Raw genomic sequence first — 25,083 nt, forward strand, 5'->3', positions numbered from 1 at the left:
ATCATGTGTGTCTATTTAACAAGATAATGGTTAGCACAATATTTCTCCAACGCTTAGTATGATGCTTATACTAAATAAGTTCTCATTAAACGTGTGATCAATGTATGGTCCGCATGCATGCACGCACCTAGAAATGCAAGCAGCTATGTGTGTTAAGGAAACCCTGGTGGCATAGTGGTTAAGCGCTACGGCTGCTAACCAAAGGGCTGGCAGTTCAAATCCGCCAGGCGCTCCTTGGAAACTCTATGCAGCAGTTCTACTCTGTCCTATAGGGTCGCTATGAATCGGAATCGACTCCAGGCACTGGGTTTGTTTTTTTTTTTTTGGTTTATGTGTGTTAAAGTCCATGTGATTAATCCATCTGCAGAAATATGACCAGCCTATGTGAAATTTAGTGGCTGTAACCTTCTTAACCTGTCAAGTCCGAAAAAGACTGAATTAGTGAAGTCTTAAAAAAAAACTTTAAACTTATAATTCTTTGACTTGCCAGAATCGATTTCAATTTTAACCTACTTTCTTTTATTCCTGTCTTTGGTTTCTTGGAAGTAATTATCAGCCAGGGTACGACACGTAGAATCTGGCAATTCATGTAGTTTCCAATCATCCTTCAATCTGCAGATTCTCAGGTATTTGTGTTTGTAATGAGCTGATTGGTATATAGATGGGTAGATGGATAGTCCAAAAAGACAGATGGGGTCAGGATGTCTTAATTTTATTCTTCTTAGGTAACTATTTATTAGGGACAGTCAGTGGTATCTTATTTTTCAGATGTTATTATCTAAAGTATGAGAATGAAAATGAGTAACGTGTTATGAAGTTAAGTATGAAGTCATTTGAATAGTTATATTTAACATTGTGCTTGATCTCTTAAGATGTCAAAGGCTGCAATGCTGGTTAGTACAGGGTAGACTGAAAATCAGTTCCTTAAAAAACAATACCAATATGAAGATATCTACTGCAATATTTATTCAGTCTATATTGAACATCTGGTATGTTTTATTTTTATGATTTTTATAGCAAATGCATTACCAAAGGAACACAAGTAATCTATATGCCAGAGCAAAATTACCATAGGAATTTTTACTTTAAACAAACCAGGAAACATGCACTTTAATGTTTAATTTACTTTTTCCCAAGAGATATGATGGAAGATGGAAAATACCCATTTGCTGAAGCAGACACCTCCATAAGCAATAATGAAAATACCATCTTTATTTTAATGATTTTTTTATATATATACATCTTGGAATTTTTAGGAGATACCCATTAAAAAACCAAACCCATTGCCGTCAAGTCAATTCCAACTCGTAGCAACCCTATAGGACAGAGTAGAACTGCCCACAGGATTTCCAAGGAGGAGGTGGTGGATTCCAATTGCCAACCTTTTGGTTAGCAGCCGAGCTCTTAACCACTGTGTTACCAGGGCTGCTTAAGAAATACAGCATGCTTAAAAACTGTTTACCCAGTCAAGATATAGGTGTATAAACATCTAGGTGATCTCCGATGACATAAACATATTTAGCAACTTTAATTAAGGAACAATGATAGCACGAAATATTTCAAACTTCTTATTCAGGTTGTCAGTGTGTTTGTGTCTCACACGTATATAAAATGAGTAATTGGATTATTTGCCGAAGATAAATCAGAAGATGAGCGATTGTGAAGATCGATTATCTCCAGTGAAAATGGTTTCTAAAAGGGCTTACAAAAAATCATAGAAAAGAATAATACTGTGATATGATTCCAGATGCACACTTGTTTACATCTTAACAATACAGATATCAGAATGTGTCTTACCATTGTTCTTGATCAAAAGCGAAGTTGATTGCTTCCAGGAAGATTTTTTTTTCTCCCTTCTGCCAGTCACATGGGACCCTACCAACCTGATAACTCTTTAAAGTCTCTGCTCGAAGTTTACTGTCCTACCTGAAAGTGTGGCTTCAGAAAGTATACTCTCATGCGTGCTGCTGCGTTGCTCAGGCAGTGAGCTTCACTCCCTTTCCTCCACCCACTGATCACGGTTAAAACAGATACATTTCCTTGCTATCTTCTTCTGCAAGGGAATTTACTTCTCCTTTACACTAATCTTGAATCATCTGGTGCTCCAGCTTGGTGCTGGGATCTTCTATTAGACTGCTCATCATGGGGACATTTTCTTAGTGGTACATAAAATAACGATGCATCTTATACCCAGTGACAGGTTAGATTTGAGGAAATAGGGTAATTTATTCAAGTTAGGGATTTTTAAGGCTGATGTCATGCTCATCTATCAAATCTTGAGTCTCCTTGTGGAGCTAAATGTTTAGATTCATAGTTGAATGTTCTACATGAATATAAGCAGTTAAGGCTCAGATCATGCATTGGTCTTTGCTACGTTGTTACAGAATCCTAAATTTACAGCTTTGCAGACCATAAAGATGGTACTACCAAACATGTTTTATGAAATTCTGTAACGGTTTTGATGCCAACCAAGACATAAACTGAGATGAGTTAGTTCTGGAGAAAATTAAGAAGATTGAATTCTATGGCTATTTCACTCTGGAATGCTAGAAAGAAAATGTATTTATGCAGAACAGTCAAGAGAACTATTTGGAAGCAAAATCCAAAGATGCCATTAAACTAAAAGACAGGACATAAAATATTTCAAAGATGCAAAAATCTAAGATGATGTTAACTTTAAAAAATATATTATCAATGTACGGCACAGCTTTTTCCTTTTTGGACATGTAGATCATAGCATGGTTCATTCTTCCTTAGAAAAGAAGGGGGAATGGGAAGTAGTTTAAAGGCAAATTGACTTGGACACTCATTTTCTTGAATGCAAAGTTGGACAAGCTCCAATACTATGCACAGCATTTATTTTAGGGAAGGGAATAAATTGGAAACAATCTGAGATTTCTCTTTAACATCCTGTATAAGGTGCGAGAGGCAAGACAAGTAGACCTGCCAACAGATATGTATTTAGGGTTATACAAAAAGTACTCTAGGTGAACAGCCACCAGTGAGGGAACAGAAAGTGTGCTGAGATCAAGGGGAAACGGAGGTGGATTTTTATGTTTCACCCAGGACAGTTCAACACTAGTGCAGCCTTTACACAAGAGGGAGCATGGTGTCGAGTGAGTGTTAAAGGTTTCATCTAACATGAAATTTCTTCCACCTTAATTCTGAGGTATTTTATATAGTCCCTCTATTAAAATCTCAGGATATTTAAAATATTGAGTGTTACAGAATATGTTTACCATTACAGCTGGAACTGATCATCCTGAAGTGTATAATTTGGCTTCATGTTGCCTAGCAGCTTTCTGTGAAAACATCTCATATCTTTATATGTTTCCATATGAGTGCATATATTGTATTCAATGTGAGAAGTGACATTAGCAAGACAGCATATATGACTTAACAGGGTGGGGTTTTGGATTATTGCCTACTTTATTTCCAAATATTGACATCACTTATTCCAAGATAATTCACTGATTCCTAATGGTAAGACTCAGCCTGGCCAAATGGGAATGCCAGACTTAGTTACCAAACATTTGAAATTCACTGTAATCTATGGCGTCTGTGCTTTATGTTTGGTCAGTTAGCACTACAAGCAGACAAGGAGTGAAGAGACCTTCCAAAAAGGAATATTTTATTGCTGCAGAGCTCGTTGGATTATTTCATTCTTTCCTTTGATATATCACAACATCTACGTGGAACTGTCTACCTGCAAAAAAGACCCTGTACCACTGAACCACATCATTCCCTTTCCTTTGTATAGTATGCATTCTGATCAAAGAATCTGGAGAAATTTTATTCACGTTCATTTTACTTTTCAATGCCAAGAAACTCTATATGCCCACTCTATTTGCCTCTTTGTAATTTCATCAAAACACATCTTTAAAATCTGAAGTACTCTTCAAAGCCCATTCATTTGGTCATCAGCAGTATTTATTTTGCCACAGTCTCACTTATTTATTTATTTTTTAATATCATTAGGTCAGGCTTTCCCTTTATGTATGTGCACCAGTAACTCCAGCAAATACATTATTTTGAGATACTAAATGAATCTATGGTGGGATTAGATTGCTAAACAAATGGATTTGACAGTAAGATTATATATGTAATTTTCAAAATGTAGCATAGTATGTTATACATATTGGTGTCTAATAAATAATTGTTAGTTAACTCATTGGTTGACAACGATGTTTCTAAAGAGAGATTCTATTTCTGAATGTGATAGTACTAATAATAACCATGCATGACTAAAACGTTCATAATAAACAATAGCTACTTTTTTTTTTTTTTTACTGTTTAGTTTAAATGTCTATAGGAAAAGAAAAGCGTTAAGACAATTCTCTAGGTTATAGTTTGAAATACTTAACTCATGTATTCGTTCAACAAATATTTATTGAATATCTATAATATTCATGATATTATATCTGTTTTTTTTTAGCACTAGGGATATAACAGTGAGCAAAATAATAATGTTCCTACCGTTACGGGGTTTAAAGTCTAACAGAGCAGAAATGAGCTGTAGTTATGCCCTCTTGTTTCTTTTACCTTCAGTTATGATCAGTAGCATCTCCATATCTAAGTGAATAGATTCCTTAATATAAAAAAAAAAAAAATTTTTTTTAACGACTTAATAATTCCTAATACTGCATTCCTGGAATGATACTGATCATAATTAAATTTTTTTCATTAAAAATACATTCATGGAAGAATAGTGAATGTTTTATTGTTCAAAGGAAATAAGCCATTTGAAAAACTTTAAGGAGTATATGTCCAGGGCATGTTAATAACATGCCATACCTGTGTGGGACAAGCACTCAGCCTAACCTCGTAACATTTACTCTAATTCAGTGGTGTCTTTCTTGTTTGTAATGAAGACAATAACAGACAAAGTTGCTGGGGAGAAAATCTGGCAAGTAAAGAGGATCCAAAACAGTAAGTTCCATTTGTGGTCACCCACCCCTGGGTAAGGACATTTCTCCAAACAGCCCTCTGAGCGTTTGTGAATCAGATACTTGTACATCCAGACTACATAACAGGGGGAGTCTGGACTTGTGAAGGGTGACTAGGTTCATAGTGCATGCTGGGAGTGGTGTCTGTACAGTGTTGTTGGTTTTTCGTTTGTTTTTTTAGATTAATGGAACTATGAATATACTACATACCAAGTGAATAGACAAAATCAAAATTAATTGATAAAAAATATTAGGCCTGCTTATAGGATTTAATGTGAAAGGCAACAAAGAATGTTCATTTACAATGTTCACATTTTACATTTTACCATGTTTTAACTATGAATTATTAGCAATGATGTCATTGATGAGTTTCCCCAGTAGAGGGAAGCATAGCCTCATTATTATTTTCATAAATGACTGAAGTGGAGGGAGTGGCGAATTCCTACAATTTTACTGCATTTTAAAGCAAGATTGGTTGATATTTCATCATTAAATAAGCTGTCTTGACATTAAACAGGCCTTGGCTTCTTTTAGGAAGCATAACGTGAACTTGGTTCAAAACGCTCAATTCAAAGGAATGGCCTACTAGTAACTCAGTGTGAAGACACCTAAATTATCTTCTACTTGACTACCATATCGAATAACAATTTATGGATATATATCATTGTGAGCATCATGAATAATTTACATGGTCTATTTTAAGACGACACTTTCTTCTTTGATACAATTTTTATAAACATTTCTTTGTCTACTCTCCTTGGGTAGCTACTACACACGAAAGCATATACGGAAACCTGATTTCTTTTTGTTCATATAAGACTGTTGAACTTTAAATCATGTGAAACTCTAAAATCTTAAATTTATCATACCTGCGATAATAAAGCTTAATTTATATTCTTTAGAATTTTCTTTCTGCTAGATTCCCTTCATTTTAAGCTAGGTTTCTGTAAGTATTCTGCAAGAGGGATGTACACCTGCAGGCATGTGTGTGAATATGCATTAATGCTTACCGTTTTATCCTGGTGTTAGCAGACTGAAAGATGAAAAATGTGACTTACCGTGGTGCTGCAAGTCTGAGCAGTGAGTCAGTGGGTCTCCATTTCTTATGTCTTGTCGTCTTGTACGCCTAAAACGAGTACATTCAAAAGACATTATTTTATCTCTATTCCTTCTGGGGAATGTTTCATAATAATGAAGAAAAACCAAAAATCTATATCAAGGCTCCAAGAGCTTATTAGGAAGAAATGCACCTAATTCTGGCTAAAACACTTTTTTTAAAAGCAGCTCATTATGCCTGTAAGAACAGTCTCCAAGAGAATTTACATAGGTAACAGGTATACAAGTAGACTCAGAATGTGTTAAAAGTCAAAGTATTACTAACTGAATTCATGGTTTTTTCCAATTAAATGTCAATCGATAAGACTAACATCTAGAAATATAGGCTTTACATTTGAGGAAAAGCATAAAATTTAGAATAGCATCCCATTTCTCAATAAAACACTTTAAACTTTTTTTTCTGATTATTAATGAGGGAATATGCTCGAAATTAAAATGCACATGAGGGTTCTTTTTTTTAAATACATATTTATAATTCCTGAGTGTTTTAATAAATTTAAAAATAATAAGCATAGAAATTTTAAAGTTAATTTTTTTTTTCTTTTTGGTTCTGATATCAACATTTTCGTTGAAAAAAAAAAAGTTTCTTATATGACCTCACAGTTATAAATGTAAACCAATTTACCTGAGACGTGAATAAAAGGAGAAAAACAACAGATGTTGGGCTTAGGGGCAAGACCTTGGTTTGCCAGAGGTAGGGCAAGAGATAAGACACCAACTCTATAATAGCATTCAGAAAAGCCAAATTTGCTTACAAGAATCAAAATTAATTATCTCTACATTCTACTGTCCAAGTCATATTTTAGCTGTAGTACATTCTGGGCATCCTCTTTCTCACTTTGTTGACAGTTGACTGAGATGGAAGACATGGACTCTAGCCATGGTGGTGTAAAAAAGGTAATGTGTAGTTTGAGCAAGAGACTAAAAATGGAGCTTGGCTATGTGTGACAGACTGGAAAAGACTGGGGAACACTTGCTGAGCTGTTTACTGCATCTATTTTAATGGGTATTGTCTTGCTATAAAATTAGTTGCCATCTCTAAAAAGAGCTCTCACAAGGCCACTGAGAATTGCAAATATGGATTTTATTATTATATTCACAAATATAGAAGTCCAAAGTATTTATGGATTTCTATTTGTAGAATTAGTAAGTCTATCAAACAGATGTTGCACATTTCAAAATTGAGCCAACAAGAGAACTTGTGAAACATGAACCACAAAGCATTCGGGAAGGCCTTTTTCACTCATTTAGGCTTTTGAAAAATGCCTTCACAAAGAACATATAAAATGTGAGGCCTCTAAACATCCTTTCCAAAGGCATAGGATCAGACACATGAAATTGGATTGAGGAAAATCTGTAAAGCACAACAACAAAAGTGTTAATGATAATTCCTTCAATCTTGAATTGTAGGTATGCCATAAACACATTAAAAAATACAGTAATATACAGCTCTTAGTTTATTATAGATGTTGCTATGATCTTTTTGTCAGATTTCCTATTAGAGAAAATCTTAAATTCAAACAGATTATTACTAAATTAGGCAATATTATACACTTTCACATAGAAACGAAAAAATAACCTTTAATTCAAACATGAATTCCATATTGTTTGAGATGACATTAACATTTCCCTAGATCTAAATGCTTTTAGGTAGCACACAATTTTAATTTTAAATAATTTAATTTTAATGCTGTGAAAACTATGCATTGCGATTTATTAAATTATCTGTGGCTTCTTTGATCAATAAACCATTATCTCCAAACTAAGTTTTTATTTTAAATTTAAAATTTCAACATCAGTGGGCATATATGGAAGTAAAACAAACACATTATCATCTTAAGTCTGAATGCTGAAGGCATAAGAAACTTGTACTTCTTATATCGTATGAGTTAGTACTACATTTATATCTACAATTATTAACATGCTATTGCATTTTAATCTATATGGACTGATATAGAGTGATATGACAGATATAAGCTGTAGATGATCTCACAATACAGTCAATGTTATCTAAAGTGTGCAATCAAAAGATTATATAGACATCAGGAATGCTTTTTCCCTAATATTTTTTCCCAAATGTTTTAAATGATCTATATGTTGTGGGACATACCTCACCAGCTATGAAAAATTCACACTCAGCTCCTTTGAAAACACTGTTTATAGGGCAAGCAAAGCAAGTTACACTGCTCCTAAGATGCACTGGCTTGATAACCCTGGTTTCTTTTTCATGTTTCAATAGGCTGATATGCATGTCATTAATCTTTAGGCCCATATTAACAAGATATTGTATATTACTTTCATCCATTACTGTTAAAGTCTTAACCCCTGGTAAATGGTGACAGAGAAAGGCAGCTATCAGCGAGTAGTAGAGAATCTGTTATGATGGCTTTTTTTTGGTCAAATAAAGACAGTGTTATATTTTTAAAGCAAAAGCATTGCGTACGATTTTTAGAACGTGTCTAGGAGCTCTCTGTAGAATATTGTATAAAGCATCTCTTATATATAATATGATATTAATTGATCAAATACCATTCCTGATGCATTCAATCAAGTGTAAGTAACTTAGAGTTATATTTTATCTAGATGTAGAATTGTTTTTGATAGCTTTCATACTGTATCTTAGCAACTTTTATTCAACCACATTCAAAAAATACCTTTAGGTATTATTAAGAATATACTTAAAACATATGTATATATATGTATGTATAATAGATATTTTTACATTGTTTTCTATCTTAAGTTTAAAATTGTAAGATGATACTGTGATAATCCATTGGCATTTGCATTGCCTTTGGTCAAATTAAGATGCATTTTGTGATGTGAGTTGATCAATACTGCATGTATCACATACAAAACTATGGTATTTTCCAAAATATAAACAACTAATTTTATAATTGGGTTTCTTTGTACTAGCTAAGATTCCAAAGGTAAATACATTCCTCTCTCTGAGGATTTTCTATTTGTTCAGGGACATAAATTGCCTCATTAAAATTTAAAACAAGAATAGAATATGACTGGATAGAATAAAAGGAGCAAACGTGGACAAAAGGCCAAAAGGCAGGAGGCCCAGTCTTAATTCTGTTCGTAACTTTCTCTTTGACTTTGGCCCTCGGTTTCCTCTTGTGTAAAATAAAGTTATCTTACTTTACAATTTCTAAGTATAAACATTTAAGGATATGACTTTCCTGTTATAAATTTCCCTCTGTAATTTATTAAAACTACTTGTTCCAATACATTTAGTACCCAGCTTTCCTATTACGCATTTTTGGATTGTTTTTGACTATTTTAGGAAGGAAAAAACCCAAAAAACTCTTTAAACCTTTTATGCATCAAGCAAAAGGTGATACACTTACTGGAAGAAAGCTGCTCCAAAAATGAAATTAGGTAAGGACAGAGTTGAATCGACTCGACGGCAGTGGGTATATAGCAAATGCTTTTTATTTATTTTTATGATTTCTCTTACCTCTTTGCAGTAGGAAAATAGCGAGAACATGAGGAACCATCCCAGGCACAGTAAGGGTCGCGGGCGAGACAGCACTCTGCACAGGCTTTTCCGTAAATATCACACCGGTGTAAAGCGAGTTGGGCGACTCCAGCAGTTGAACCAATATAGAGTTGTTGCTGTGGAAAGAAGTAACTGTTATACAAAAACTATCTTGTTTTTCAAATTTCCTTTTTCTTAAAAAAAAAAAAAAAAGTTTCATTTATACATAACCTATACAACATATATTTATGAGTTTTAAAAAAGCCTACCATTACTGGTAGTTTCTTCAAAGGCCTGGCAGATAATGTGACAGTTTTAAAATGGAGCAAGATCAAAATCTAAATGTTTGGTGGAAACAGGTATCTTTTTTAAGTATAAACAGAGGAAAATAAAGGAAGATAGTAACACACTGAAAAATATAATGTTCAAATCTTCACAGATTTTGTTCTTGGAAAGCCTGCTTTTTTTACTTCAACGGTTTGTAATACTGACTGACCAGGATATTTGTATTGCTGTGCATTACTGTGGGCCTCCAGGCAGGAATCATTTGCTTCTGAATCATGGGTGTTCGATTACCTTGCCTAGGATGTAGCCTGCCCTTGAATATGAAGGGAAGGGCAGGATTTGGTGCTTGCATTTCAAAGTTTTTCTCCATAGCAAGAACTGTCTTGTTCTTGTATTATCTGCAGGAAAATTACTTTAAACAAATCTACTAAATCCCTTCTCATTACAAAGATCATCAAAGAGGGAAATGAAGTATATTCCGGCTGCTGTAGTGTAGTGCCTAACTAAAAGATAAAGTGTTGCTGAAAATGCACTGGATTGGGCATTGAGGTACCTGGATTCTTGGTTTTCCCCTACATTAACTCTCTGTGTGATCTTGGTGACCTTTCTCCTTTTTCCTTCAGGGCCCCATCCAATCCATGATTTCCCATTGACTTAAATTCCAAAATTTTTTGCATTACTGTTTTTTTTTTTTTAACTTCCTCACGAGCATATTTAACTAGATCTTTTTTTAAATTATGCTTCCAATAGCCTTTTTTTTTTTTTTAATGAACTTAGATTCAATGGAAACCAAGCAATTTCATGTTGTTGAAAAATTTTTTAAATATCTAGTATTTAAGAAACAAAAGAATTAGTTAAAAAGGGGTAGCAATATCCAGAAGCATGGTTGGCATTGGTAACTATGTACATTACTATCTGTATATTGTGATCGTAACAATTTTTTAAGAAGCTACTGATCAGGTTTTTTTTTTTACTGATCAGGTTAGTCATACTCTATCTAAAGATCTGTATGTTTGGTCAAAATCTTTTAAGAAGTAGGAGCAAAATTCACACTTAGAGTCTTTTTAAAGACTATGCTATTTGAAAGGAATTGTTATTATTTAAAGCTGCCATATCCCTTTAGGAAAGAATCATAGAAGTAATGCATTGGAAGAACAGAAAACTAAATTATGGCAATTGAAATTATTGTAATGAAAGCTGAAGTCTGTGAAAAAAAAAAATGCCCAAAATGATATACAACCTAATGTCTTGTTTTCATCTTACATTTACTCTGTAGTAATATTAATGATGTGTAAAAATAATTATGCTATCCACATGAAATATAGGGGAGGCTAGCAGGCACCACTGAGCACAAACCAGTCACTAACAAGTAACCTGATGTGCTCTTTCTGCCCAATTTAACATCACCACAGGCTTTCTCACTATCCTCCCTAACAACTCTGGGGCATAAGCAGGAAATGAGTCCATTTATCCAGAAAATTAGTTGCAACCTTATTTGTCCTTCTCGAAACTACTATCTCACTTCTAAAATGCCCATAAGCATACATGGAATTGACTCACATCTCAATGAAATACAATCTCCAATGGTAGAAAATGAAGCCTATGGATATTTTTTTCTATAATCTTCATGGTATTTTAAATCGACACGCTGTTTTTGTTGGTGGTAAAATGTATTGCATTTAATAAGCAATTTTTTTAGGTAGCTTTAACAAGTTTATGACAGGAAGGAATGTTTTAAAAAACTAGATATGGAAGAGTAGATAAATAATTTTAAAAATCATTATGGAAAAGAATATCCCAGTCCAGCTTCCATCCTGGAAACCCCCGGATTTCCTTTCCAACATCTGACGATTTTTGGATTACAAGAACAGATGAACACATACTTACGAGGTATAAGGTAGCAGTACAAGGTCAATAATATCTGCACTCTGCGTGTCTCTAAATAGCTTAGAGATTATCGATCTATTTTGATTATCTGTGTGAAATGGATATGTGCTAAATTTTACTTGCATCATATTTTAGAGTCTTGTTCAGGTGATAAATCATGGTCAGAAATAAACATATAAATAATTCAGAAGATCAAATGATTCTCATATTTTATAATTTTATATATTAGTTTTCAGTACAGTGAGTCACTCTATTCTGCTTTTTTTTTTTAATACCAGATTATTTAATAATTAACTACAGCTTTGTATCCAAGTTTATATTCCAAGAGTTGTATGGGGGAAAAGAGAGTTTATTGGAAGTTAAAACTATTTTATTTTGCACATATCATGTAGCATTTCAAAGTTGTTTACATCACTTTCTTGCCAAGCCATTCATTTGATATGAATGGAACGACTATAAACCTGCTACACTTAATACATGAGTGCTAGGAGTTTTAGAACTTCTCACTTGGCAGTGACCATTTTGCTGTTCTTTTTTAATGTTTAGCCAAACTTAAAGTCATTTTTTTCCCTCTAGCACACGATATTACTGAAAAAGTAAAATTAACATTGAAGTCAAGACCCTCCAAACATATATAGCCTATTACGTAAGTTTATTAGCCTGTAAAATACAGTTTTTAATAAAAAATTAAAAGCTTAAATTACAAATTTAATTTTAGTTATAAACTTAATTTTCAGTCTGAAATGTCCACCAATGTTTTACTGATGTATTTTTTTAAGTGTGTGTGTGTGTGTGTGTTGTGGAGAGAGAAAGAAAACAGTCAGAATAGATGAAAACAACTCTTGGTTAAATTACATTACAATGGCCCCAAAATAAATTCTATAAATAAAAATTTACAGCAAATAATGATCTAGGAAATATGTTTATAAATATTTTTTATATTTAGATTATTCAAAACCATATGTCAATGATTTTGACCATCTGAGATTGGTCAAAAACATGGGGGCAATGAAAATTATTTTTAGTTTTCATGACATTAGTTTAGTGTAAAAAATGATATTATTTCCTCTGTTGGTCTATTATGTGAGCAATTGTTAATCTATAAAACTTGATGAATAGAAAATATATCTAAAAATCACAACATTTGAAACACAAAATTCACAAAAAATAAAATACAGATTGTAATAATACATAATGAGAGTACCTGCTTTGTAGAAAGCTCCATAGCTGAAATAGCAGTTGGTTCCTAAAGAAGAAACAGAAATATGTGAAATATTTGTTCAATTACAAAAATCAGCTATTAATTAATTAACACAAGGCACTCACATACCTTTCCAGGAAGATAACTTTAGTGCCCACAAGAAGTGGGACATAAGACATATGAGGGAAACTGTGCAGATAAGTGACAAATGTTTGGAGCAGTCAAGAGCTTGTCTATGTCCTCCGGTCAAAGACCATCAGGAACACACCAGTAGTTGACTGCACTGGGTTTACTGCTCGTTTTGCAGTAGGGAGAAAGCACGTGATAAGGTACCATGGGCGCTCAGTAAGACAGTGTGAGAAGGAGTTGGTGCTTTGGGCTTGTGTTAGGTGATGCAGGGGGCGGGGGGCATTGAGGAAGCAGGGCTTTGCTCTGGATTGGATGCTGTCAAAAAGCAGGGGTAATTTTATTGTTAGATATCATAATAAATCTTATTTAGAAAAAAGGAAGAACAAAATGAGCCTAAAGCTGTGATTGGTAAAGAAGCAGCAATCACTCACATGACACAGGAGAGCGATATACTTGGTCATTTTTGTGGTTTGGACAATATTTATGTTTTTGTCTGTGTTCAGACATGTCTTGGATCACCATGGTCTCAAGGTGACCTTGTCTGATTTTGAGTTCTGTGAAATTTTTTTTCTGGAGAACACCATGGCCTGAGGGTGCCAGACCAGCTCCTAACAACACCAAGGGTGAGGAAACTGATAGTACTAGGCCATTTAGAAAAAAAAAAAAAAATAACCTAAATATTCTATGCCTCAGCTGTCAGGGATCATGAGGGCTCAGTTAAAATGAGATTACAGTATTTCATTATCATTAAAAAGTTTGTTTAATATGCAAAGACCTAAACTACAGGTTTTACAGAACATAATCCCTCCAATTCCTATCAAAAGGCAGACATAGAGAAGTAATAACCAGAAAAGTAACAATCACCAATTCACTTCTTTAAGTATTCTTGGACAAACATAGACCACCCAAAGGCTATGCACCTAAACACATTAGTGTATCTGTTTTTAGATTCACTTTCACGGAACTGTACTCTCATTATAGACAAACACAATGTTTAGAAAGAGATTATTCATGGGTTGTAGAGGAGGCTGATGAGGAAAAGACTTAGGTGGGTAGAATGATCTTAAAAAAGCTTCATTGTATAGGTGACTGAAGCTGACCCTGAAGAAAGTATAGCTGCCTGATTCAAATTGTGAGAGACCTGACCAATAGTGTGAGCTCAGACAAACTATTTAACCTCTTGGTACTTCTGTTTTCTCAGCTGAATAATGGGGATGAGAGTCCTTTCTTGAGGGTTGTTGAGAGGATTAAATGAGTTAATACATGTAAAGCACTTTACAAATGTGCTTGGTGCATGGTGTTCATTCAAGTCTCTCTCTCTCATACACACACACAACACACACAGAATTACATCTCCTTTTCTCCTTAGCACTTAGAACTATCTGGATATATCCTTTATCTTGTATCATGTGAGTTGCCCGCCATACCTCAAAGCACAGTCCGAGGTAATATCTTGTTTCCAGGTAGGGTGCAAGAGCGAAGGAATAGAGAGTGAGAGGAAGGAGGAAGAGTCAATAAGATGAGAAGGTATGTTATGGAAGACACCACTGAAAGCAAATCTGAGGACATTAGATAATAATTCTCAAAATTGTTCCCTGAGGTGTGTACCAAGAGAAGTATTTTTCATGAGCTTCCATTCCTCCTTGGTTGTCCCTGGGGGGTTTAAATCTCCCACACCCTAGCTATGATACTTGCTTGCCTTCTTGCCTCTAGTCAGAGAAACACTAAGGCAGAAAGTGAAAGACTCACAGCAACAATTAGAGGTGAGGTAAACAGGATGTGGCGGGGGCGGGGGAGGGCAGCAGAGCTATCTTACAGGTCTTATTAACTGTTTTCCCCATTTGGAGCCCTGGTGCTGCAGCGGTTAAGAGGTGGGTGGCTAACCACCAGCTGTTCTTTGGAAACCATATGGGGCAGTTCTACTCTGTCTTATGGGGTAGCTATGAGTTGAAATCCACTCAGTGGCACTGGGTTTGGTTTTCTTCCCATTTTGCAAAGCAGGGAGCACTGGTGGTACAGTGGTTAAGAGCTCGGCTGCTAGCCAAAAAGGTCAGTAGCTCATATCCACCAGCTGCTCCTCGGAAACCCTATGGAGCAGTTCCACTGTGTCCTGTAGGGTTGCCACATATATATATGGCAAAGGGGATTTTTGGTTATTTAGTTCACTGTCATATCTCTAACACCTGGGACAGTGACTGGTACTTACAATGTCTCAATAAATATTTATTAAATAAGTGAATGAATGAAAAAACTATCAATTGTTCACTCTCTTCTATCTCTTCAACTTATCCCACTACACTCTTTTCCTTTCATTCAATCTGTATATAGGATAAAGACATTAATCTAAAAATCTTTCCTTTTCTTCAAGCTTAGCTAGAATTTGTTAAAAAATAATTGAAATACTCTATAGTCAGTTGTCTTTAATTGTTCACCTTATATTTAATTGTATTGACCCCTTAGGACACTGTGTTTGGCCCCTTAAGATAGGGGGTGAGCTACTATCCTCAGAAGCAGAAATCACAACAAACTGTATATTGCCATGTGGATACTTTTTCATCTGTGCTGTTATTACTGGACTTTTTTGTTCCATATGGCACTGCTGACCACTCATTTAATCTTGACTGCTTCCTCTATTAGATTCTGTTATGCCTTGGACCTCTTTATGAACTTACTGACTTTATTTATTTCTTCTTAGTTTTTTTCACAGTTCTCTTCCCATCCTCCGACCATTCTGAACACATTTGCCTTTCTTTGCCTATTCTTCTTCCACTGTTATTAGGATGCTACCTGCTTTCTCTGGGTGAGCTCATCCACCTTTATCATTTTAATTATCCCTTATGTGCTAGACAATTACAAATCTCCATTTCAAACCCTTAAGTCTGAACTGAGAGGAGGGTTTTCTTCATAAATTTAAGACGATTTTCCTCAGAGACAAATGAAACAAATGATCTAGGATGTAAATTAATATAATGCAATAATCTAGCGATTTCCCATAATTTCCCATTTTTATAGCTTAACTGAATGATATTAACTATTAAATATAAAAATTTTCTATGGGAATTATCACCAGTCATAAAGAAAGCTAAAATGAAAGGGAAATGTCTACCTTGGTCTAATTTTCCCTATGCAGAGATATGATCTTTAGAATTTAGTAGAATCAAATGTCAAAAATCAATGGGAAAATTAGCCACCGGTTTCCAGCTTTAAAAGACAAAGCTAAAGATTGTATTTAGGTTTGCATAATATTGGAATCAATTAATCAAAGCAAAAATTTAGAAAAATTAGGAAACTTTTCCACTGCAACCCTTCAATTTTAACAGTTTCATATAAGAAATGGTTATGTGCTTATGTAAGCAACTAACTTCATGCAGGCTTGCATGAAATGAATTTTATAGTCAAACTGCAAGGAAGATCTTCTTAGGGAAAAAATTAACGAATAATGTTAATTGAGCTAAAAGTCAGCTATTTCTAAGTTCTTAAAAAATCAAGCTGATTAACATTAATTAATCTCATGTTCATTGACAATGTAAAACAAATATTTATGTTTTTGATGAAAATATATGGCAAATGAAAATGAATTATTTCATACATAAATTGTACAACATAAAAACAGACACTAATACCTATAAGACTCCATTGTGGTATGATTTAAACATTCTTAAATTAAGATCCTAGAATCCCTTAATTGATGGAAATCTATTTATTTGTTTTTTGAACAGGAAATTAGTAACAGTTTAGAAAAAGATGTGCTATATGCTGTCTGTAGCTAAATTTTAACAGACAATGTATTAAGATGACATTCATTTAAATAAGCTATTTTTTTTTGAGAAAGAGCTCGTGGTGACTATGACTTCCATTTAAAACAGATGTACCTTCATAAGCATTTTTTCATGAACTGGTTACAATTGGAAATTTAATTCGTGTTCGAGTAAAAATGAAATAAAAAACTTAGCATCTTCTCGAGATTTTCTATGACTCCAATTTACCATTTTTCCCAGATATTTTAATCTAGTCCTTATTAAACTTTCCCACTTGGAAAGCTTTTCAACCTGCTGATCCCAGGAGAATCTGACATAGCTCACTGGACGCTAAGCACGTAGACCCTCCTTTAGAATAAGTTAATAGACTAGGTTTTGGAAAGCATCAATTATGTTTTACATATGAATGAAAATTAAACTCTTTCATTTGTTTGCTCAGCTGTTCACAGAATATTGCAGAAATTGGGTTTAAAATGCATGTTATCGATGTAACTGCCTTGCAATCCTTTACAGTCAATAGGACTATAAATAAAACATATTGTACTAATTGCACTGCAAGTTGATGTAACAAATTGGACTGTCTCAAAAATAAAACCCTCTTTGACTGGTCTGGAATGAAAACCCAACACTGACTAAAGTGAAAATCAGCATATGTCAAGTTTTTATATCTTCTGAATATGTATTTTTAAAGGTATGAATGTGGAATTTGTAAGCATTTTATAGATTTTCATTTGTATAGGTAACATCTAGCATTTATTAGTAATCTTTATTTAAAAAACACATCAAAATGCAGCAGTCTCCATTATGAGATGAAGAAATTGAGCCTCAAATGACTAACCAACTTAGAATCACATAGGAAATACGATTCAAATTCGGGTCTATGGTTGTAAATAATATTTGGAATTGGGTTTTGAATATAAGAACTTTAATGCCATTTTGAATATTTAACAGTAATTCAAAGTCATTTCTAGACTCTAGTACCAATGCCAATTTTATTTCACCCCCTATTACCTATTAAGATTTTTACTCTAAAATGGAAATTTTTATTACCAAGGAATATTTTTCTCTATATACTCTGATTGGGATTTGATTTCACCCAGAATAAAAGCATCTCAAACGTAATTGAAACTGCTGGAATGTTCTGTGATTAGCATGGGTGTTTTCCTAAAACCAACCTCAAGATAGCAATGAACATAGTACTGGCTTTAATTCAGGATTTTATATGAGGTTTGGTTATTCGGTCCAGCAAGGACACATAATAAACATACTCTCATGGAGATGACATAGTAAAATTAACTGGTTGGTTGAAACTAAATGTCTTTCTTTTTAAAATCCAAGGGTATCCGATACTGCCATGATCCTAAATTTGTCCCTTGTCTATTTACCTTGTCAAACAATCGTAGCTCTCAGGTTGATCCTTTTTTACATTATTTAAATTTTTTTTTTATTTTAAATGGAATGACTTTGAAGGCTCAACTAGAAACACAGAAACTGTAGAACTTCTCTGCTTTTTTCACTGTATATGGCGATTGCTTTAATGTGTTGTGTTTTTTTTTTCTCCCACTGCAAAATTAAACAAAGTTTGACAGTGAAATATTCCAATCGCTAGACCACAATATATGTATTAACTTCGCCTGATAGACTAGAATGTTGAAAGTAAATATTTCTCTAAACTTTGCCCAAGAAGGTTTTGTCTACTTGAGTGCCAAAGAAATAATCATGACAACAGCACGGGACACAGACCTAGAAGAACAACTGGAACATGTATCTATGGAAGGAGACGTGTTCCATATTGCAATCTTTTTATAAAATTGTAGATCCATTGTTACGTCAACTTGGCTAGGCGATGATTCCCAGTATTGTATGATTGGTCACCATTTTGCGATCGGATGTGATTATCTTATCTGTTGTAGATGCTAACCTCTGTGATGTTAATGAGGCAGGATTAGAGGCAGTTATGTTAAATGAGGCAGGACTGAATCCACAGGATCAAGGGGAATCAAGCAGAAAGGAAAGGGACTTCATACAACCAAGAGAGAAGCACTGGAAGTGGAATGCATCCTTGGGACCCAAGGTCCCTGCACTGAGAAGCTCCTAGGCCAGGGGAAGATTGATGACAAGCACCTTCCCACAGAGCCAACAGAGAAAGAAAGCCTTCCCCTAGAACTGGCACCCTGAATTCAGACTTCTAGCCTCCTAAACTGTGAGAGAGTAAATTTAGCTTTGTTAAAGCCATTCACTTGTGGTATTTCTGTTACAGCAGCACTAGATAACTAAGACACTTAGAAACAATCATTTCCTTGTCATCACAATAGTACTTAATTCTGCTTAGTTGTTAGAGACTGATAAAAAAACACTTCTCATATCTTAAATACTTCACATGTCATGCAGTAGATATCATAGGTATAAATTGGTTTTGTATTTCTTTAGAAACTAACAAACCTTAGATACTAAATATTTGTGTTTGCAAGGTTGTTGGCTTCCAGTATCTTACGATTTTGTTAAAAGTCATTTAAATATTGTCTTTTCAAATTAAATATTTTATTAATGTGCTAATGAACACCGCACATAAACTGAAAATCCCAGAGATACGAGGAATGAAAGTTACCCAGAGTATGGTATCGCTACAAAATTAGGAATGGTCTGATTCATGAATTCCCAAAAGAGAATTAAATAATACAGGGAAAAAAAGAACCTTGTTTTTTAAATGGCATGACATGAATTGATACGATTCTATAACAGAACATGTAATTACACCCATAGATAACAAATTAAGTCCTTGAAACTATGAGGTGTATATAACACATAAGACTCTAAGTTGCATGAGGTCCAGAACCATGTTTTATCTCTGTATTACCAGGACTTAGCATTGTGCCAAGACCACGGTAGAAACTAATACCTATTTGTTTACAAATGAATTAATGGATAACAACTGGAGGGAAATATACAAAGGAATCATGGCCAATACAAGAGTAAGAGAGTCTGGAAAATAAAAAAAAAATTCTTAAGATAACATAAAACTTTAGTGTCTGCTGTAACTTAATTTGCAATAGTAGTGGAATATAACTATTCAAATACATATATTTGGTAATTTGTTTTTTACTACTAGAGAATTTTATGGGCACAATCAGCAGGATAACTTGTTACTGGTTCCAGTTCCACTTCTTTATACTCAGGTACAACACTTTAAGCACAGGCTCCGTAAGAAAGAACTTAAACTCTATACTTTCTCCTTTTTCATTTTTCTATCAATACTCTTTCATTCATTCAATAAATATTGAGCACGTATTTTAGGCTCTGGAAACACAACAATGAACACAAGACAGCAATTTATTTATCCACCCTTAGAGCTCATAATTTCTGTTTGCTAAGTTTAGATAGGCTGTATGATAGCCAACACAATCCATTTGGATTTTATTTTTAAATATATAGGATAATAAAGCAATGTATAAATATGGAAATAGAACATATAAACAAAACAACGGGCACAGTACCAGACATAAATAAATTCTTAATATAAATGATGATTTCATTCTTTTGAAAACTTATACCAAAGATTAGTAGAAAAGGCTGCTGGAACTGTGGCTTATATTCAGTTTATCTAAGATAATATTAAATAATAAAATAAACAAATAATATTAAAATAAAATGTGCTTTACACATAACATCTCTAATCCTTCCGTCTCCATGTGAAGTATTATTCTCACCATTTTACTGGTGGGAAAGCTCAGAGGGATAATATAATCATACCAAAGAGGACTGTCATGTAGATTGGTATGACTGAAGAACTTGAATGCTATCCACACAAGGTTGATTAGTTGTTACTACAAAATGTCTAAGTTATGATGTATCAGTTATCTGTTTCAATAAAATTCATAATTATAATTGAATGAATATTATACTTTATTTTCTCTTCCAAAAACGATTCTGTAATTACCTAGAGCCCCATTGTTGTTGTTTTTAGGTGCCATCTAGTTGGTTCCGACTCATAGTGACCCTATGTACAACAGAATGAAACACTGCCTGGTCCTGTGCCATCCTCACAATTGTTGTTATGCTTGAGCCCACTATTGCCACCACAGTGTCAATCCATCTCTTTATGGTCTTCTTCCTTTTTGCTGACCCTCTATTCTACCAAGAATGTTGTCCTTCTCCAGTGACTGGTCCTTCCTGATAACATGTCCAAAGTCTCACCATCTTTGCTTCTAAGGAGCTCTCTGGCTGTACTTCCTCCAAGGCAGATTTATTCATTCTTCTGGCAGTCCATGGTATATTCAATATTCTTTGCCAACACCATAATTCAAAGGCATTGATTCTTCTTCAGTTTTCCTTATTCATAGTTCAGCTTTCACATGCATATCAGGCGATTGAAAGCATCATGGCTTGGGTCAGGCACTGAATTCAGAAGAGGACATGGAACAAGGGATATCACTGCCAATGTCAGATGGATTATGGCTGAAAGTAGAAATTACCAGAAAGATGTTCACCTGTGTTTTATTGACTATGCAAAGGCATTTGACTGTGTGGATCATAACACATAAACATTCCTCCAATCCTGATGCCATATTCTTCTTCATATAGTTCAGCTTCTTGGATTATTTTCTCAGCATACAGATTGAATAAGTATGGTGAAAGGATACATCCCTGACACACAATTTTCCTGACTTTAAACCACACAGTATCCCCTTATTTTATTCAAACAACTGCCTCTTGTTCTATGTTCAGGTTTTTCATGAGCACAGTTAAGTGTTCTGGCATTCCCATTCTTTGAAATATTATCCATAATTTGTCATGATCCACACAATCGAATGCCTATGCATAGTCAATAAAACACAGGTAAGCATCTTTCTGGTATTTTCTGCTTTCAACCGAGATCCATCTGACATCAGCAATGATATCCCTTGTTTCATGTCCTCTTCTGAATATGGCTTGAATTTCTGGCAGTTCCCTGTTGTTATACTGCTGCAAAGTTTTTCACTAATCTTTAGCATAATTTTACTTCCATATGATATTAATCATATTTTTTGAAGATTTCCACATTCTGTTGGATTATCTTTTGTTGTAATGGACATGAATATGGATCTCTTCCAGTTGGTTGGCCAGGTAGCTGTCTTCCAAATTTCTTGGCATAGACAAGTGAGTGCTTCCAGCATTGCATCCATTTGTTGAAACACCTCAGTTGACATTCCATCAATTCCTGTAGACTTGTTCATCACCAATGCCTTCAGTGGAGCTTGAACTTATTCTTTCCACATCATCGGTTCTTAATCATATGCTATCTCCTGAAATGGCTGAATGTTGACCAATTTTTTCCTTTTCCTACAGTGACTTTGTGTATTCCTTCCATCTTCTTTTGATACTTCCTGTGTGGTTCAATTTTGTGTCCATAGAATTCTTCAATATTTCAGTTAAAAGGGTTGAATTTTTTCTGCAGTTCTTTCTGCTTAAGAAATGCTGAGTGTTTTCTTCCCTTTTGATTTTCACATTCTAGATCTTCGCACATTTCTTTATAAGACTTTAGCTGTTTTCTCAATCCGCCCTTTGAAATCTTCTGTTCAGCTCTTTTACTTCATCATTTATTTCTTTTGCTTTAGCTATTCTATGTTCAAGATCAAATTTCAGAGTCTCTTCTGACTTCCATTTTGGTCTTTTCTTTCTTTTCAGTCTTTTTAATGACCTTTTGCTTTCTTCATGTATGATGTTCTTGATGTCATTCCACAACTAATCTGGTCTTCAGATTTACTGTTCAATGTGTCAAATATATTCTTGAGGTGGTCTCTAAATTCACTGGAATATACTCAAGGTCATACTTTGGTTCTCAGAAAGTTGTTTAGCTTCAGCTTGAATTCGCATACAAGCAATTGATGGTCTGTTCCCCAGCTGGCCCCTGGTCTTGTTCTGATTTATCATTTTGAGCTTCTCCATCATCTCTTTCCACCAATGTAGTTGATTTGACTCCTGTATATTCCATCTGGTGAAATCCACATGTAGAGTCGCTGTTTATGTTGTTGAAAAAAAGATATTTCCAATGAATTCAGTCATTCGTCCTACAAAATTCTATTACTTGATCTCTGGCCTCATTTCTATCACCAAGGCCGTATTTTCCAATTACTGATCCTTGTTTGTTTCCAATTTTTGAATTCCATTCACCAGTAGTTATCAATGCATCTCAAATGCATGTTTGATCAATTTAAGACTGCAGAAGTTGGTAAAAATATCAAATATCTTCATTGCTGGCATTCGTGGTTGGTGCATAAATTTGAATAATAGCCATATTAACTGGTCTTCCTTGTAGACATATGGATATTATCCTATCAGTGGCAGCACTGTACGTCAGGATAGATCTTTTTGTTCTTTTTGATGATGAATGTGACACCATTTCTCTTCAATTTGTCATTCCCAGCATAGTAGCTCACATGATTATCTGAATTAAAATGGCCAATACCAGTCCATTTCACTTCACTAATGCCTAGAATATCTATCTTCAAGCATTCCATTTCATTTTTTAACAACTGTCAATTTTCCTCAATTCACACTTCATACATTCCAAGGTCTGATTGTTAATGGATGTTTTCAGGTGTTTATTCTTATTTTGAGTCATTCCACATCAGCAAATGAAGGTCCTGAAAGCTTTACTCCAACTACGTCATTATGGTTGACTCTACTTTGAGGAGGCAGCTCTTCCCCAGTCATATTTCGATGCCTTCCAACCTGAGAGGCTCACCTTCTAGCACTATAGCAGACAATGTTCCACGGCTATCTGCATGGTTTTCAGTGGCCAGTTTTCTCAGAAGGAGATCACCAGGTCCCTCTGCCTAGTCTGAAAGCTCTGCTGAAACCTTTCCCCCATGGGTGACCATACTGGTATTTGAAATACTGGTGGCATAATTTCTAGTGTCACAGCAACAGGCAAGCCACTATAGGAAAACAAACTGACAGGCAAGTGATGGGGATTTTGCTTACTGTTAAAATACTGAATTAGCTGAAAAATATTTTATGCCAGCTCCTTCACTTTACATATAAAGTACCTTAGATACTTGGAAACTAAATGAGATCATAGAAGTTGTCAGGATAAATATCAGGCTTTCTTATTGTTCTGTCCCCCATGTCATTCTAATTCCAGCCTGTTTTGCAGTTAAAAAAATCTCAATATGTGTTTGCTCTACTCTTTCTTCAAAAATTTTAAATAACAACTTTTATAAGCATCTTCATCACTGTCATATCTCATATAGAATTCATACCAAAGTGTCCTTTAATTCAATCTATTTCTATTTGTTAGTTTTCCAAAGGGAAAAAAGATATTGTTGTCTATGCCATACCACTTCAGTTTTCCACTTTCACTTCACCCTGTATATTCCCACCTCTAACCCCAGCCCTACAGAAATTGACTTGGGCCATGAAGGTGATAGTCCATGACTCAGGACAAAAGGACACATATCTGTACATTTTTAAGTATATAGATTAGAACTCTATTACAAAATTTGTTACCAGTGAGATGAAAACCACAAACTTTCTCTTGCTAAAGAATTTCCTTAAGAAAATATGATAAATCAAGATGCAGCCAACTACGTTTGAAATGTCTTCATTCCCCTGTCATTCTGAATGCATCTCCTTTAATACTTTCAGGAAAGGTACATTTCATCCCAAACATCATCAAGTGTGAAGGAGTAGATTTTGGGGGAAAAAAGTTTTTCATTGAGGCAACTTATATAAATAATATAAAAAGTAAATCACATATTTTATCAATGAGAAAACAAAATATGAGCCAAGAATATATTTCTCTACATCTTTAGATTTAACTAGCATTGAAAGTTTCAAGGTTTATTTTGACTAGTGTCTGGCTTTCTAATTGACAAGCTAATTAGAAGGGTATGCTAGACTACTTGTCCATACCAAGTTCAGTGTGCAGCTGTCCTGGGGGAAAGACGTACAACTGAACTTGTTGACACCTGAAATTAAGCAGCACTCACCCGAAAAACTGTCATTTCTTCCAGCAAAACTTCTTCTAAATCATGCCAAGTCTCCTTAGGAATTGAAACTACTTTAAGAACGGTCCCAACATCTTTGAGAGAAAGAGAGTAGGGGTGAGAGAAGACCACAATTTCAAAGGATCTAAACAGAGTTTAATGTTAATAGATAAAATAATTTTTTGTTCAAAAAGATCATTTTTATCTCTGTCTTCCCTGTAATACATTTTGCCACAACATTAGTAAAATACATATTCAAATGCATCTCATGCAATTAGCTTTTAACAGTAGAATGAAAATAACTGAATTT

The 25,083-nt window shown here is 34.4% G+C and overlaps 1 protein-coding gene across 1 annotated transcript in view; it reads right to left on the minus strand.

Moving 5' to 3' along the window:
• Positions 1-25,083, minus strand: part of SEMA3A (semaphorin 3A) — a 234,642-nt gene that overhangs the window by 11,987 nt on the left and 197,572 nt on the right. Inside the window, exons 12-15 of the mRNA XM_003407174.4 lie at positions 24,777-24,868; positions 12,923-12,964; positions 9,526-9,683; positions 6,005-6,072 (exon numbers count right to left, since the gene is read on the minus strand). Coding sequence (XP_003407222.1) covers positions 6,005-6,072; positions 9,526-9,683; positions 12,923-12,964; positions 24,777-24,868 — 360 coding nt within the window. The remainder of the gene's footprint in view (positions 1-6,004; positions 6,073-9,525; positions 9,684-12,922; positions 12,965-24,776; positions 24,869-25,083) is intronic.

The sequence above is a fragment of the Loxodonta africana genome, chromosome 8 (genome assembly GCF_030014295.1).
Source record: "Loxodonta africana isolate mLoxAfr1 chromosome 8, mLoxAfr1.hap2, whole genome shotgun sequence".
Lineage (NCBI taxonomy): Eukaryota > Metazoa > Chordata > Mammalia > Proboscidea > Elephantidae > Loxodonta > Loxodonta africana.